The sequence below is a fragment of the Lactuca saligna genome, chromosome 3, assembly GCF_052625555.1.
Source record: "Lactuca saligna cultivar CGN05327 chromosome 3, ASM5262555v1, whole genome shotgun sequence".
In the NCBI taxonomy this organism is placed as follows: Eukaryota; Viridiplantae; Streptophyta; class Magnoliopsida; order Asterales; family Asteraceae; genus Lactuca; species Lactuca saligna.
Genome location: NC_136419.1, coordinates 183086633 through 183105052, shown reverse-complemented (window position 1 = coordinate 183105052; position 18420 = coordinate 183086633). Strand labels below are relative to the sequence as shown.

General features: G+C 42.4%; 1 protein-coding gene across 2 annotated transcripts; it reads left to right on the top strand.

Moving 5' to 3' along the window:
- Window positions 1–776: 776 nt before the first annotated feature.
- Window positions 777–2500, top strand: LOC145037593 (uncharacterized protein At4g14342). 2 transcript variants are annotated; one of them, XM_078986289.1, is made up of 6 exons: window positions 783–897; window positions 982–1086; window positions 1691–1741; window positions 1825–1910; window positions 2064–2187; window positions 2310–2500. In XM_078986289.1, the coding sequence occupies exons 3-6, from the start codon at window positions 1736–1738 to the stop codon at window positions 2355–2357; spliced, it is 264 nt and encodes an 87-aa protein (XP_078842415.1). In that variant the 5' UTR covers window positions 783–897; window positions 982–1086; window positions 1691–1735; the 3' UTR covers window positions 2358–2500. The 2 variants fall into 2 exon arrangements, with proteins under 2 accessions (XP_078842414.1, XP_078842415.1); XM_078986288.1 differs by lacking the exon at window positions 982–1086 and having other exon boundaries at window positions 777–897.
- The last annotated feature ends 15920 nt before the right edge of the window (window positions 2501–18420 follow it).

Genomic DNA, 18420 nt, shown 5'->3' with positions numbered 1-18420 from the left:
ATTTGAGGCACTCACAAGCTCAAGAGGCAGACACAAAGGTTTTAGGTTTTTTGGGACGATTGAGAGTGATGGAGGCTGGTTAGGGTAAGGTCCAAATGACTTAAGGACGTTTATATAGGTCACAAATTTGAATATTAGGGTTTTGGTTTCCAGCCACGTACGCCCCGCGTACGTGGTACACCTTCGCGATCAGCCCTCCCCAATACGCTAATCGTACCCTTAAGTACACCCAACGTACGAAGGGACCAATTATGCAATGAAATTTCACTCTAAGGGAAATAAATGTAAATACCTGGATTCCAACTGCTACATTTTAACTATTTTATGGCAAAATAATTTAAACTATTTTATTTTTTTTGTCTTTGTTTCTTAAAAGACAGAGAATTAATTTAAAATCTTGAAATTTTGGATAAGCACAAAAAGAAAAAAAAAACCCGATTATCCTAAATTTCCAAATATATAATATTTTTTATTTCTATAAATATTTTTATGAGTTTTATACAAAAAAATTCTCATTATTTTGGAATTTTTTTGATAGTCTTTAACTTTTTTTAATAGAAGAGTTTTATTATTTTAGAAAGATCATATAATTTATCATTTTCTATTAAAATAGATTTTTTTTTTTTTTTTTTTTTTGTTAATTTGGACAAAATGCTAAATAATCGGAACTTTTCTATTAAAAAATAAAAACAAAACTCTATCAAAAGTTTTCTTAAGATTTCTTTTAATAAAACCCATATTTTTATCTAAAGGTTTTTGTTTTTAGTGGACTGAAACTCAAAATTTGGGGCTTTTACTTTTTAAGGGTTTCTATAATATCTTAAACTTTCCTCACCTTCTCCTTGACTCCTTCACCATCGTAAAAACTGAATCGGGGTTTTCAAAAATCGGCAATCGGTAAGATATTCTTCTTCCATCTGGTAGCCTGTTACTGCTTTACTGACTTACTGTATGCGTGTATGTGGTATGTCCCTGTATCAGTAAGCTACAAGTTTCTATTTCTGGTGATCAATCGATAGAGCTTCGAAGTTTGTTGCTCACAAACAAACGATTAGAAGTAATCCATCATAGTCAATAGTAGAATAGGTATAAATTTTCGTAATTATCGTCAGGAACATGCTTGATTGCTTAAACATTTGTGAATTTTAATCGATTTATTTGTTTCTTCAGTGTTTGGTTACTGTTAAATGCTTCTCCATTTTTCGTTTCGTATTTATCCAAGCTGAAACTAAAATTTAACGATGATAGTCATAAACTTTGCAAGAAGTAAACACGATTGGAGAACCACTGTTTTTACTTCTTGCAGGATTAGATGATTCTCTAGCTACAAGTGTCGATTGCTTCCAGAGTTATCAATATCTTCCTAAATTTCAACTCTAATAGTTGAATTGGAGCCCTAAAGTTTATATTTTGAAAGCCTGATTTATGAATTGCTGTATTCTTCTTCACATTCACGAAAAACATTTCTGTTCAAAATTAGAAGTCAAAAACCCTAGACATCGGGAGCAACATGCTCTTCATTCTCCAAATTGGGCATAAAATTCTGGTTATTGGAGAAATCACAGAAAAAACTCTTGTACTTTCACCATTTTATCAAAATCTAGTTAGTGATTAAACTACATAAAATTCTTGTTATTTCAGTATTTGATTCGATACTAATCCTAGAAATCTGTTACAAATGACATCACAGCTTCTGAACAATCTGAAAATCTGAACTTACACCAACAAGGGCAATATGCAGGTGCATATTATTTATTGTTTTTTCATTTATTTGAAAATATAATGTTTTAAAAAATAATATAATTTTATTTGATTGGTTCATAGGCTAGTGACAGGTTTAATATCAACTCTCAACTTGAGCATCTTCAAGCTAAGTATGTGGGAACAGGGCATGCAGACATGAACAGATTGTGAGTGACATTTTTTTTTTTAAATGTACAAGATTAAGTGTCATTCTTTAATATTAGTGATTTTCACTTCAAATTGATTTTTTTTTCTTACTTTATGAGATAAAGTGTTTTAACTTTTAATATTTGTTTTTTTTTTTTTTTGTTGGGTTGAAGTGAATGGGCAGTTAATATCCAAAGAGACAGCTATGCATCATATGTTGGGCATTATCCAATGCTTGCATATTTTGCAATAGCAGAAAATGAATCAATTGGAAGAGAACGTTACAATTTTATGCAGGTATTTATTCTTTATATAATCATTATAATCATACATCTACTATCCTTCTAAAGAGTGGTTACTATTCTATTGTGAATGTTATAGGAGTTGAAGTAATTCTTTTTTTATTTTTTATTTTTCAGAAAATGCTGTTGCCATGTGGTCTTCCACCAGAGAGAGAAGAGGAATAAGGCAATGAGGTTCTTCATGGGGAGATTTTTAGTTGTTTATGATTTGCATTATGAAAAACTTGTGTAGTATCAATTTAATGTGAGGATAAGATACTATGTTGAGTTTTTGATGTTTATGTCACATGTAATATGTTCTATTTTAATCTTTGTTTTTTTTTTTTTTTGTTTTTTTTTTTTTTTGGTGGTTATGTTGGTAAGACATAATTATCATATTTATAATCTTTATCGTTGTTGGAAAAGCCTACACACTACTTGGTGTTTCTGGTCTATAATCTAATGTTGCAGTCATATGATGTTTGGTTTATAATCCTCTGTTTTAAACGTACATTAGAAATAGAGAAAAGGACAAATTTAGTCTAATTGTTGAATTTTATTAAAAAAATAGCAAAAAAAAATTGATGAAAAGACCAAAATAGACATCAAAACCGCAAATGGGATGTCATGGGCTGTGATTTTGTATGAGCTCCGTGCGTTAAACCCTAACAAAAAACCTTGTCTTCCCACTAGATCTTGAAACTGCAGTCAACCATCTGAAACCACATTCAAAGGGTTAACCAAAAAAAAAAAAAAAAAAATTGCAGTTGGACAAAGATGACCCTGTACCATTGTGAGTTCATGGAAAAATTCTCAATTTTCTTTCCTTTTATACTTTTTTTTTCGCAGCGTAATGTAGCTCCCTTAACGAAATTGCAGATTAACGGTTTTTTTTGAGAGGTTATTACCAATTTTGTTGACATATGAATATTATGATGTTATGATGATGTAAACGTAGTAAACAAATATTATTTTTAGAAAATGTATAATTTTGTTTTTAGATAATGTATTTGTTTATATCGATTTTGAATATAGTTCTTATCAGTTATCTAACATTATAAATATGATCATTGTTTAAAATTGTACATAAATTAGTAGGTTTGTAAGAATTCTTAAAATTTTGCTTAGAATATTTATAGATTCTTGGATATGTTGTATTCTTAATAGAATATTTCTATTAGGGATACAGTTCATTAAGATTTTGTCAGACATAATTAAATACTTTAAGCATGAATTTGATTAGCTTGATTATTAAAAATGAGTAGTATTTTGATAAAAATTTCAAATCTTGTAGAATTAATAGTTAGCATAACTCGAAATGAAATTATCATGGAGAAAAAAAATTTAATAACAAGATTTGAATAAAATACTTTAAGATATTATCTTCTTTAATTAAACTTGAATTACAATCTGTACATCCATTTGGAGAAAAGATTATTTGAAAATCTAGAGACTTTGAACATCGACTCGAGATACAAAAACTCTTGGGGATTTTTTTTGACATTTTTTGAGAATGAATGTTTTTTTACTAAAAACATGATATCTATTTATATGGATCTTGAGGTCTTCCAAGTCTTCGAACCTTCTAGTGATATTTGCCATAAGTTCAAATGGCTAATCCTTAGAAATAATTGCCCTAAAGTGGTTGTCACTCATCTTTTGAAAATTTTGTCGCCTATATAATCAATGACCATCATTTTTTGATAAAGCATGTAATCATAGAGTATTTTCTAAAGTCTTTTGTCTTAACATCATCATTGATATATATATATATATATATATATATATATATATATATATATATATATATATATATATATATATATATATATATTGAGGTTCATGTGAGATGATCTAATTTTGTGAGACCATTTTTTTCTAGTGAAATATTCTAATATTATAGTGTTTATAAAAATTAAATATGTGTAATATTCAAATATCCAAAGCCAATAATTTTAACATATTTTAGATTGAAGTATTCTAAAACATATACTGTTAGAATATATTGCATATTTTATTTTTACGAACAATAGAATATTAGAATATTTCATTAAAAAATTTTGGTCTTACGGTCTCACAAAAATATGTTCGTTAAATGAACCCTTATATATATATATATATATATATATATATATATATATATATATATATATATATATATATATATATATATATATATATATATATATATATATGGAGTGGTTCAAATGAGAGCCACAAAAGATTAAGAACCTAAGAACCTCTATTAACTAGAAAATATTTACATGATACTCTTATAAAATATGTTAAAATTCATGTTTTTTGTCATTTTGATACGAAAAAGGGTAAAAATGTAATTTTTACAGTCTAATAGTTTATTCATATATGCTCTTATATTTTAACACAAAATTGATATAAAATACAACTTTATACGGTCCATTTATATTTTATTGCAAAAACTTCACAACTTAATACAAACTATTTTACAATAATTCACTAATTCAAAGAAGTCAAAAACACAAACTCTACCACCACCACCACCATCACACGCTGCCACCAAACACATGTAGCAACATCGCAACCATTATTTCTTCCAAACCAGATCTGTAAATAAAGTCATGCATTAACAACTTAAATACTATATTCATAGTCTAATAAAACTTACTAATTCACTCATCTTGAATTTAATGCAAAATAATTATAAAAACTAATATAGTATTCCATATTTATACAACACACAAAATAAATATATTCACAAACAAATTAAAACAAACATTCATACATAAATCAGTCATATATTAACACATAATTCCTTAAAAATTTACAGCTTAATAAAATCAATTTACAGTTCAGTATATATATATATATATATATATATATATATATATATATATATATATATATATATATATATATATATATATATATATATAGTGGCTGACCCTAAATTAGGGTTTGGAGTTTCTGAGAGTACGCTGGGCGTACTCACCCGTCCACCCGCAACTTCTCGCCCCTTTACACTGGCCGTACGTCCAGCTTACGCTGGGCGTACCCAGCCAGACTTCAAAATAATTGCATGCATGCATGGGACCATTTCCCTCTTATTCCATAAAGAGCTATAACAATGATTAACTTCAAAACACCGCAACTCCTCTAATCTAAACCCGCTCCCAAATAACTTATCATTCATACGAGAGTGACGAGAAGCCCAATGCGTCTAACACATACACCAGTACGAAACTTTCCCGGATGAAACTCATTTCTCGTAAAAGGACCAGAATTATCCTTCCTCTTAAATCTCATGGTCTCATAATTAAACACTTAAAGAATTGTAACGTCATAAAATTTCCAACCAAAAATTTTCATTTTTACAACCATCAAGACATGAGTAAATAGTTTAGATTTCCAAAATAACAACGTAGTCTCAAACGATTACATAACAGAAGATAAAATAGTTTCCCCGAGTGTGTGTACGGTCACGCTGGCGCCTTCCCACGGTCCTCACTCGTACCTGAAACACATATGCAACAACTGTAAGCATAAAGCTTAGTGAGTTCCCAAAATACAATATACGCACATACGCCTTTCCAGGCCTTGACCTTCCGGTCCATGTGTCTCAGGGGACTTCTGTCCCGACTGGGTAAACCTTCCGGTCCTACCCACATCAACCTTTACAGTCCATATGACCACGCCTTCCGGCCCATATCAAACATATCATACATGACACATATAACAATTAACTTAACACACATAAAGCATATATTCCGTATCATATTCGACCTTCCGGTCACACAGTCAAAACCCTTCCGGGTACAGTATAGTGAGAAGACTCACCTCGTATGCCTTGCTAAGTTGTTAATCGTGAATCCTGGAATCACTCGGGCTCGAACCCTCGAGCTGCAATCCTCCTATAATATTATAAATCTATAAATATTACTTGTACCAATAAGGTGGACCATCCAAATCAAGTCAACACAGGTTGACCTGGTCAACAGTCTTTAGTCAATTTGGACTAGACTCGGCGAGTGCACAATAGTGACTCGGCGAGTCTACGCGTTTTTACCAACTCTCAAGAGTTTTCCCTTTGACTCGTCGAGTACTCCCCCGACTCGACGAGTTCCACCTGGGCCTGAATCACAGGGCCACCGCGACTCAACTCGCCGAGTCGAAGGTCAACTCGGCGAGTCCCATCCTGACTCGGTCCACCTGTCAAAACCTTTCTAACTCTCTACGACTCACTGAGTCGCCCACAACTCGGTCCAGTCTACACACAGGATGGTCTCAAGGACCATCTTCAAGCGACTCGTCGAGTCTGTTCTTCAGACTCGGCGAGTCCATGCCATGCACCAGCTAAAACTGGCTTCTGCGGTCAGATCCGTTCCATAAATACATAGATCTGGCCTTCCCAAGCTTATTTGTCACGTAAAGTCTCAGTCTTGGTTTCCATGCAATGCATACAAGGCTTATTTTGAAGAAACATCCTTTAATATGGCAAGCTTAGCTTCTAACTCAAAAGAATGGACATAAAGCTTGTCATAAGGGGTCTCCTGGACCTGCTAAAGTCCAGATCTAGGTCCCATATCCCCATGGGACCTCTCATACTTCTTATTCAAGCCAAGAAATGCAAGAAGAAACCCTAGATTTGGCACATCAACACAAAACACGAAGATTGGCTCAGAAAGTTACCTCAAGAAGACCCCCTTGATGAAATAGCAACAGATCTAAGCTCCCCAACACTTCAAGCTTGCTCCTCTCCCTCCTTTCCTTGCACTATTACACAAAATGATGAACAAAAGGCCTTCAAACACACACACAAAGGCTTACAGACGTATGGAGGCTCTTAGGGTTCAAGGTGGCCGCATATGAGGGCCATAAGGTCCTTTAAATAGAGCTTAGGACCGGGAAATTAGGGTTTCATTAAACAGCGCGGACTCGTCGAGTCCATCCCTTGGACTCGCCGAGTCCGGACGCGAACCCCTGCTAAAAACCGCGACCCGACTCGGCGAGTTCAACCACCAACTCGCCGAGTCCCCTCACAGAATGCCAAAATATATATGAAATGAAGATACCTGGGGATCCGGGCTGTTACAAATCTCCCCCACTAGAATAAGACTTCGCCCTCGAAGTCCCGCTTAGGCAAAAAGCTCCGGATGCTGCTCCCGCATCTCCCGTTCCGGCTCCCAAGTCATCTCTGATCCATTCCGATGCTGCCACTGAACCAAAACCAGGGGCACCTCCTTGTTTCTCAAAACCTTAATCTTCCGATCTATGATGGCTACAGGTCTTTCAGCATAATTCAGACTTGCATCCACCTGAATATCCCCTAACGGAACCACCGCTGATTCGTCGGCTATACATTTTCGCAGTTGCGACACATGGAAGGTATCGTGAATCTGTCCCAACTCTGCTGGCAAGTCTAAACGGTAGGCTACCCGACCCACCCTTGCGATCACATGGAAAGGACCAATATACCGGGGCCCCAACTTGCCCCTCTTCCTGAATCGAATCACTCCTTTCCAAGGAGAGACCTTCAGGAGCACGAGATCACCAACCTGGAACTCAAGCTCGGACCGTCGCCTGTCTGCATAACTCTTCTGTCGGCTCTGAGCGGTCAGCAACCTTTGCCTGACCATCTGAATTTGCTCGGTCATCTGAAGCACGATCTCCGTGCTACCCATAACCTGCTGTCCCACCTCACCCCAACAGATGGGAGTGCGACACCTCCGCCCATACAACAGCTCAAAGGGCGGCATACCAATGCTCGAATGATGGTTGTTGTTATACGAGAACTCTGCTAAAGGTAGATAGGTGTCCCAGCACCCTCCGAAGTCCAACACACATGCCCGAAGCATGTCCTCGAGGGTCTGAATGGTCCGCTCACTCTGGCCGTCTGTCTGAGGATGATATGTCGTACTGAAATGTAACCTAGTACCCAACTCTTCATGGAATTTCTTCCAGAACCTGGAAGTGAAACGCACGTCGCGGTCCGAAATAATCGAGATTGGCACCCCGTGCCGAGATACTACTTCCCTCACATATAACTCAGCCAACTTCTCCGCAGAAGAGCTCTCACTAATAGCTAGAAAATGAGCGCTCTTTGTCAGTCGATCCACAATTACCCAAATCGCATCGACTCCTCTCGCCGTTCGTGGTAACTTGGTAATGAAATCCATAGAGATTTGCTCCCACTTCCATTCGGGAATCTCTAGCGGTTGCAGCTTACCGTGTGGTCGCTGGTGTTCGGCCTTGACCTGCCGACAAGTCAAGCACCTCTCGACGAACCAAGCGACATCCCTTTTCATACATGGCCACCAGTACTCCTTCTTGAGATCCAAATACATTTTCGTAGCACCAGGGTGAATCGAGAATTTCGATCGATGTGCTTCCTCCATCAAAATAGTGCGCGCACCGCCCACAAACGGCACCCAAATCCGACCCTGAAAAGTCATAAGCCCCCGACCATCCGTAACAAATCCTGATACCTGACCTACCACCCGTTCCTTCTTCTGGTGTTCCGGCTTTGCAGCCTCCATCTGAGCCCCTCGAATAATGTCCAGAATCGGGGTCAAAACCGTCAACCTCATACAAAAGTCTCGGATCGGGGCGCTATCCGCCCTACGGCTCAATGCGTCGGCTACCACATTAGCCTTGCCCGGGTGGTACAGGATCTCACAATCGTAATCCTTCACCACATCCATCCACCTCCTCTGTCGCATATTCAGATTTGGCTGATCCATCAAGTATTTCAAGCTCTTATGGTCCGTGTAAATCGTACACCGAACCCCGTACAAATAGTGTCGCCAGATTTTGAGGGCAAACACCACCCCCCCCAATTCCAGGTCGTGCGTGGGATATCTCGACTCATGAGGCTTCAACTGCCTCGAAGCGTACGCTATCACATGACCCCTCTGCATAAGTACCGCCCCCAAACCCGATATAGAGGCATCACAATATACCACAAAATCCTCCATCCCTTCCGGGAGTGCAAGCACTGGAGCCTCGCACAATTTCTGACGAAGCGTCTCAAACGAAGACTGCTGCTCCGGTCCCCATGAAAATGCAACACCCTTTCGGGTCATCCTAGTAAGTGGCACAGCGATCTTGGAGAAATCCTTGATAAATCTGCGGTAATATCCAGCCAAACCCAGAAAACTCCTGATCTCAGTGGGCGATCTCGGCACCTCCCACCTCAACACCGCCTCAATCTTGGCCGGGTCGACCAATATCCCCTTCTGGTTCACAAGATGCCCGAGGAATTGGACCTCTCGCAACCAGAAATCACACTTGGAGAACTTGGCATACAGCCTCTCCGATCTCAAAACCCGAAGAATCTCCCGCAAATGCTCCTCATGCTGGTCCCTAGTCCTCGAATACACCAAAATATCATCGATGAATACGATCACCGACCGATCCAGCATCGGTCGGCACACCCTGTTCATGAGATCCATGAATGTGGCCGGGGCATTGGTGAGCCCAAAAGGCATCACTACAAACTCATAATGTCCATAACGAGTCCTGAAGGCAGTCTTTTGGATATCCTCCTCGCGAACCCTCATCTGATGATATCCCGACCTCAAGTCAATCTTGGAAAACCAAGATGCCCCCTGCAACTGATCGAACAGATCGTCGATCCTAGGTAACGGGTATCGGTTCTTAATCGTCAACTTGTTTAACTCCCGATAATCGATACACATCCGATGTGAACCATCCTTCTTTTTGACGAACAAAATCGGCGCTCCCCAAGGCGAGCTACTTGGTCGAATGAATCCCTTCCCCAACAGCTCCTGAAGCTGCGAGGATAATTCCTGCATTTCCGGTGGAGCGAGACGGTAAGGCGCCTTGGCGATGGGCGCCGCCCCCGGAACCAAATCGATACGAAACTCCACTTGCCTCTCCGGAGGCACGCCTGGTAACTCCTCGGGGAACACATCTGCAAACTCGCATACAACCGGAACGTTATCAATCGAATTGGGCCTTTCCGTGGTCACACGAGTATCCATCACATAGGCTATGAATCCATCACAGCCCTGCTGCAGACTCTGCCTTGCCCTGGCCGCTGAACAAAACGCTGACCCACACCGGGTCCCTTCGCCATAAACCGTGAGCACTCCCCCACTAGGGTCTCGAATCATCACCAGCTGTCTCTCGCAGTCAATGACTGCTCCAAACTTACTCAACCAATCCATGCCCACGATAATGCAAACATCCCCCATAGCTATAGGGACCAAGTCTATAGGAAACTCGACCCCAAAAATCTCGAGCACGCATCCTCGAATCACCTCGGTGGCGTATACTGCTCTCTCGTTTGCTATAGCAACTCGTAGGGGACGACTCATCATCTCCCGATCGATATCGATGTACTGGCTAAAAGCCAGCGAAACAAAGGACCGACTCGCACCTGAGTCGAATAATACCAAAGCAGGCACATGATTCACAAGAAAAGTACCTACGCATATAGGAATATAAGCATAATGTCTCAACATAAATGTAAATACGTGAAAGAATACATACCGACCACTACATCAGGCGCCGCGCGGACCTCCTCCGCAGTCAACTGGAAAGCTCTCCCACGAGCCTTCGGGGCCTCGGTCTTCACTGGCCGAACCTCAGGAACCCTGACAGCAGGCGAAGATCCCTGGCGAAGCTGGGGGCACTCGGCCTTCCGATGGCCAGTCTGGTTGCAATGGAAGCAGACCATAAATCCCTTGAGGCAATCCCTCGCAATGTGCCCCTCCTTGCCACACTTGTAGCAAGCACCCGATCGACATGCCCCCTCGTGACCCTTGCCGCACTTCCCACAAGTACGGCTCTTCTGTCCTCCGGATCTCAAATCAGCGGACTTGGTCCGCTTGGCTGCCGGCTGCGACTGAGCCGGCCGCCGATCCATCCGTTGAGACTCGACCTCCTCCCTGGCCTGGGTCTCCAACTCGATCTCCCGCTTCCTGGCATTCGCCTGAAGCTCAGCAAAAGTCTGATATGATGAGTTCGATACGAACTCCCGGATGTCTCTCCTCAGCACTCCCAAATACCGGCTCATCCGAGCCTGCTCCGTGGACACCTGCTCGGGGCAGAACATCGCCCTCTCATGAAATTTCCGCGTGATCACTGCAACCGAATCATTACCCTGCTTGAGGGTCAAGAACTCATGAACCAACCGTTCCCTCTCTACCGGGGGAGCATACTCGTCTCTGAACATATCAGTAAATCTCTCCCATGTCAAGGCTGAAACCTCCGCGAGAGTGAAGTTCGCCGTCACGAACTTCCACCAATCCTTCGCTCCCAGGCGGAGCTGGTTCAGGGCGAACCGCACCCTCAGATGCTCCGGACATGAACAAGTATAGAAGCATCCCTCAATATCGGCAATCCACCTCATCGCAGCAATCGGATCCTGAGTCCCGTCAAACTCTGGTGGCTTCGTGTTGCTGAACTCCCGGTACAGCAACGAGTCACCCCCCTGTGGTCTGGCAGCAGCCACAGCTGCGGTAGCTGCAGCAGCGGCAGCCTCAGACAACACGGCGTACCGCTCATCAAATGTCTCCATCAGCGTGGTCTTAATAGACCCAAACATCTCCGGGATCTCGGCCCGGATCGCTGCAGCTACCTCCTCATGAATCATCTGACGAAGCTCCTCGTCAGTCACTCCACTCGTGCCAGGTCTGTGTCGTGGTCCAACCATGATGTCTCTGAAATACAACAAAAGAATATCAGAGACCCTATCGGGCAAAAATCGCACTCGATAACGCAGTCCTGCTCAGTTTTCGATACTCAGGGGTTCCCACTCGGCTGCCTACTGACCCGGTGTCCTTGGTAGTACGGGCCCAATACTGCCAGTTACACCGCGTCGGTATTCACCCAAGTCATCCTCCCCAAACTCGAATCCTGAGCACTCTATTCTTTTCATACTCTTGTTACTCACTCGCTCTCGAGCACCTCATAGAAGCAAGTTTTCCTAGACTAAGGCATCACAAAATCATGCCACTCTAGCCATAATATGTATACCTAGTCTACTAGCATGCGTATCATATCATATCATATATCGTAACACATATAATAAGAGTATTTTGGGGATTTTTACCGTTCGGGCGCTGGCTGACCGTACACACTTTTTCTTCTTTGGTCGTCTCACTTATCAAAATTTAAATTTTAATTAATTAAATTAAATTTTTTTGTAAAAGAATTTTCTCCAATCCCCGGTTTGAGTCCAGTTACGCCCGAAGGTGTACCCGAATCCCTCAAACCAAGGCTCTGATACCAACTTGTAACGTCATAAAATTTCCAACCAAAAATTTTTCATTTTTACAACCATCAAGACATGAGTAAATAGTTTAGATTTCCAAAATAACAACGTAGTCTCAAACGATTACATAACAGAAGATAAAATAGTTTCCTCGAGTGTGTGTACGGTCACGCTGGCGCCTTCCCACGGTCCTCACTCGTACCTGAAACACATATGCAACAACTGTAAGCATAAAGCTTAGTGAGTTCCCAAAATACAATATACGCACATACGCCTTTCCAGGCCTTGACCTTCCGGTCCATGTGTCTCAGGGGACTTCTGTCCCGACTGGGTAAACCTTCCGGTCCTACCCACATCAACCTTTACAGTCCATATGACCACGCCTTCCGGCCCATATCAAACATATCATACATGACACATAAAACAATTAACTTAACACACATAAAGCATATATTCCGTATCATATTCGACCTTCCGGTCACACAGTCAAAACCCTTCCGGGTACAGTATAGTGAGAAGACTCACCTCGTATGCCTTGCTAAGTTGTTAATCGTGAATCCTAGAATCACTCGGGCTCGAACCCTCGAGCTGCAATCCTCCTATAATATTATAAATCTATAAATATTACTTGTACCAATAAGGTGGACCATCCAAATCAAGTCAACACAGATTGACCTGGTCAACAGTCTTTAGTCAATTTGGACTAGACTCGGCGAGTGCACAATAGTGACTCGGCGAGTCTACGCGTTTTTACCAACTCTCAAGAGTTTTCCCTTTGACTCGTCGAGTACTCCCCCGACTCGACGAGTTCCACCTGGGCCTGAATCACAGGGCCACCGCGACTCAACTCGCCGAGTCGAAGGTCAACTCGGCGAGTCCCATCCTGACTCGGTCCACCTGTCAAAACCTTTCCAACTCTCTACGACTCACTGAGTCGCCCACAACTCGGTCCAGTCTACACACAGGATGGTCTCAAGGACCATCTTCAAGCGACTCGTCGAGTCTGTTCTTCAGACTCGGCGAGTCCATGCCATGCACCAACTAAAACTGGCTTCTGCGGTCAGATCCGTTCCATAAATACATAGATCTGGCCTTCCCAAGCTTATTTGTCACGTAAAGTCTCAGTCTTGGTTGCCATGCAATGCATACAAGGCTTATTTTGAAGAAACAACCTTTAATATGGCAAGCTTAGCTTCTAACTCAAAAGAATGGACATAAAGCTTGTCATAAGGGGTCTCCTGGACCTGCTAAAGTCCAGATCTAGGTCCCATATCCCCATGGGACCTCTCATACTTCTTATTCAAGCCAAGAAATGCAAGAAGAAACCCTAGATTTGGCACATCAACACAAAACACGAAGATTGGCTCAGAAAGTTACCTCAAGAAGACCCCCTTGATGAAATAGCAACAGATCTAAGCTCCCCAACACTTCAAGCTTGCTCCTCTCCCTCCTTTCCTTGCACTATTACACAAAATGATGAACAAAAGGCCTTCAAACACACACACACAAGGGCTTACAGACGTATGGAGGCTCTTAGGGTTCAAGGTGGCCGCATATGAGGGCCATAAGGTCCTTTAAATAGAGCTTAGGACCGGGAAATTAGGGTTTCATTAAACAGCGCGGACTCGTCGAGTCCATCCCTTGGACTCGCCGAGTCCGGACGCGAACCCCTGCTAAAAACCGCGACCCGACTCGGCGAGTTCAACCACCAACTCGCCGAGTCCCCTCACAGAATGCCAAAATATATATGAAATGAAGATACCTGGGGATCCGGGCTGTTACAAGAACGGTGTGTTACAATTCTCCCCCACTTAAATTAGGCTTCATCCTCGAAGCCTGCGACAACTCTACTCCGAAACTATCCCTGCAATGCACCGCCTGGCATTCACCGAACCAGGCTAACCAAGACTCAACCATCGAAATCCGAAACCCAACTTTATCTTTCTTGATGACAGGATGACACAAGCTTCAGCCCTAGAGCAACTCCCACGAGTTCTCCACCGTAATCTCATAACCGCACCGAACTGGTTCTAGTGTCCTCGGGTTAGGAAAACCCCGATACACTAATGAAACTTCCAAATCATCCTACCGGATGAATTTTCACCACATAAACAAATGTGTCTGGAATTCCGAAATTCCATCCATACATTCCTGCCGAGCCTCAGCAACCATCCAACCCGGATGTGATCCCATACCACTGCCGAAATCTCGCTGCTCAATGACCATAATTGGACCACTCCCATCATAACCCTGCGCTGTTACTTCCGTGAATTTACATTCCCTTATAGCATAACCGCTAACCACGCAAGACACATGACCTGAACCTGCTCGCAAGGACTCTCGAGTCCATGCACCATCTCCACTAACCACAATCAATACCCGGGGCCATACCTTCTAATGCTAACACATCACCACATACCCAACCCATTTCCTCGAACCGATTCAATAATACCTGCAGAGTCTTCAGCATGACTGGTCCGCCTTACCAGGCCTTCAGCCAATCTAGGCCACTCTCAAACCTTCAGCCAATCTGGACCGCCCTTCAGGACCTTCAGTCTGACTGGACCGTCCCTCGAGCCTTCGGCCTGATTGGTATGCCTACCGGCCTTCAGTCTATCCGGACCGCTCGACTAGCATCCATCATTCCGAGTTATCTCTCTGGGAAATCCTCCCATGCATACTGTTCTAGCCCTTTAGGGGTTCCGAACCCTATATCCATCATACATACTCGATCCCAGCCTGATCCCAGGCCCTCCACAATCAATACCATATGTCTATATCCCGCCCTGCTCACCTGCTACTCACCCATACCAGCCTGCTCTCGGCCGATAGAAATACCGCTGAATCCCAAGCAGCTAAACAATCTCTCAAGCCTATCGACCATCCGGATAATTTCCAATTCTCCCCCACTTAGGGCACTGACTATCAACCACCGGTCGCTATCACCGACCTCCCAAAATAACCTTGCACAAAACCCAACACTTACACGCGGACTGATTCCCACTATCTCTAGAAACCTTCGCAAAAATACATTCCCACACTGATCATCCCGCTCGAAAGAAACTCAATCTTCAACTATTCCCTCCTTAGACTGCAGATGCTATTCGACATTCAAATCAACGCCATTATTCCACTAATAACCCTCACAAATGATAACCAACGAAAACCCGAAACACTAACCCATAACCAAACCAACCCTCAAGGAACAACGGATACCAAAATGAAAAACCCACACAACAAGACCAGCAGATAATAATACTTCCACAATAATCACAAGATAACAAGATATTAGGAAAGGAACATACCCGCAGCTGCATCCGGTACTGCTCTGACCTCCTCTGCTGAAAGCTGAAAAGCACGACCCTAAGCCCTTGGGGGCTCCGCTCCACCCTGACCTCCACCTGTGATCCTCAAAGTGGCCGGTGCTGGAGCCTGCACCGGTCCTACAACAAGCTGTGGGCAGTTGACCCTCAAGTGCCCAACCTGATGACAATGATAACAAATTCTCAAATCCCGAACCTGCACTGATTGCCGACAATCCCTCGCATAGTGCCCCTCCTTTCCGCACTTGTGGCATGCACCACCGGACCGACAAACTCCGGTGTGACCCCTCCCACACTTCCCAAAAACGTGGCTACCCTGATCTCCCATCCTGGAATCAATGGTCTTAGACCGTTTCGTCACCGGCTGCGACTGCACCGAAGCTTGCCTCAGCTCACGCAACTGCAACTCAATCTCTAACTCACGCCGCCTGGCGGCCTCCTGTAACTCCAACAAAGTCTCGCACCTCTGCGCGGACACAAACTGTCTAATATCTTTCTTCAGCATACTCAGATATCGGGACATCTGAGCCTGCTCCGAAGCGAACTCAGGGCAAAACATCGCCCTCTCAGTAAACATCTTGGTGATCTCCGTCACCGACTCAGAATCCTGCTTCAGCTCAAGGAACTCCTGAGCCAACCTCTCCCTCTCTACCTGCGGAACATAACGAGTGCTGAACATATCTCTGAACTGATCCCATGAAACTGCAACCCTCTACGCATCCGAGTATGACCCCGTGGTCAATCTCCACTAATCCTTTGCCCCAAGCCTTAACAGGTTCAGAGCACACCTCACCTTCTGATCAGCAGGGCATGAACATGTGAAGAAACACCCCTCCATGTCTGATAACCATCTCATAGAAACGATTGGATCCTGAACTCCATCAAAGGTGGGAGGCTTCGTATTATCGAAGTCCCGATACTGAAAACCTCTACTAGTGATACATGTGTGGAAGTGATAAATTTTGAAAATGATAAAGGTTACAATGTGGATTTGGGAGGAGACCATGGAATGCATGCTACCTTTAATGTGGCAGATCTTTCACCTTATCTTGATGATGATGGACTTGATGAATTGAGGTCAATTCCTTTCAAAGGGGGAGGGGATGATCCATGCATGGATTATGAAAGCTCAAAAGGTGATGGATTAGTGATTACTAATGGGCTAGAAGGTGGCTTGGGCTCAATGGTTGGGTTATGCATGGTAACCCACAAATTGAATTAGGATTGCATGAAGGCTAGGGCAACATTTTTAAGGATTCATAAGTGCTAAAACCATTACTTTTTACTTCATAAAGCCTCCTAGCCGTTTTTATCACTCTTTGGTGGATTATGGTTACACTTTAATGCTTCTGATGGCTCATTAATGCTTCTAATGGCTCCTTAGTGAAGCATAGACGTTTTTTCTTCATCCTCAAGTGTCTTGGACGTTTTTTTTGTGTTATTTCAAGAGTTTCCTTAATTTTCATTTACTAGCTTTAATGAGTAGTTGGTTGGTTGGCTTATAACCACAAACTTTGTAATAAAGGCTTCATATAAAGCCATGTTTATCCATGAAAATGGAATAGACGAATTTTTAAGAAAAACCTTTGTTCAATTGGAATTATTGTTATAATTCAAAAATTATCTTGTTAGGACGTGTTCTTGACTTGATACGAACTCAATCCAATAGGTCTTGGATTGTTTTCACCGGTATACAACTTAATAGGTCTTGAGTTGTTACTAATCTATCCATTTCTTTCCATTCATATATCATTTGTGGTTACTATTCTCTCTTAATTTACCTAAACACTACCCTACTCACCAAATCAAGCCCATACACGCATCAACTAGCTCCTCCCTCTGCCGCTGATACAGCCGCTGTAGCCGCCACGGCAGCCGTCTTAGTGAGAGTCGCATAGTGCTCATCAAAATACTCCACCATGGCGGTCTTGATCGACCCAAACAGTTCCGGCAGCTCGGCCCGGAACAATGCAGCAACCTCATCATGCAGGATCTCACAAATCCTCGCATCCAACTCGCGCGTGCTAATCTGTCTGATAACCTCGGCGGTACTGCCCCCTGGAACTCCCTCTCCTGATTCCGATCCTGACCCGGATCCACCCCCAGCATGCCTCGAAATCTCCATACTGAAAATAAACCACAAAATCTCAGACACTTCCCACTATCCCGGGAACCAACTCTCAACCCAACCCTAGAGGTCATGGTTTCCCTGATACGCGTATGGGTCTTGTGTTTTCAGTAGTACGGGCCCATACTACCTTCCACACCTACCCATATTTGTATGAAGTTCTACCACAACACCCTAGTGACAAATATACATAGTAAGCGCTCGATCCCCACTCCTAGAGGAACACTGGAAATCTCATACAGAGGGAAACCCTAGGCTAGCAGGCATCATAAAACAGGCAACATTATCATGAAATCCTGAAGATCTCTAGCCTAGTACTAGCATGCTGTTCTATCAAAGCTCGAAAACAATTATCATGTATGGTATTTTGGGGTTACTTACTGGCTCCGGCTGATCGTACCTCCGCATCCTCTTTTCACTTAATTTGAAAACCATTTTAATTCCTCTTTTAAAACTCTCCTTTATTTGAGCCTGGATTCACACGAATGTTCCTCCAATTCACTCAAACCAAGGCTCTGATACCAACTTGTAACGACCAAAAATTTCAACACGATTTAAACTTTTCAAAACAATCCATTTTAA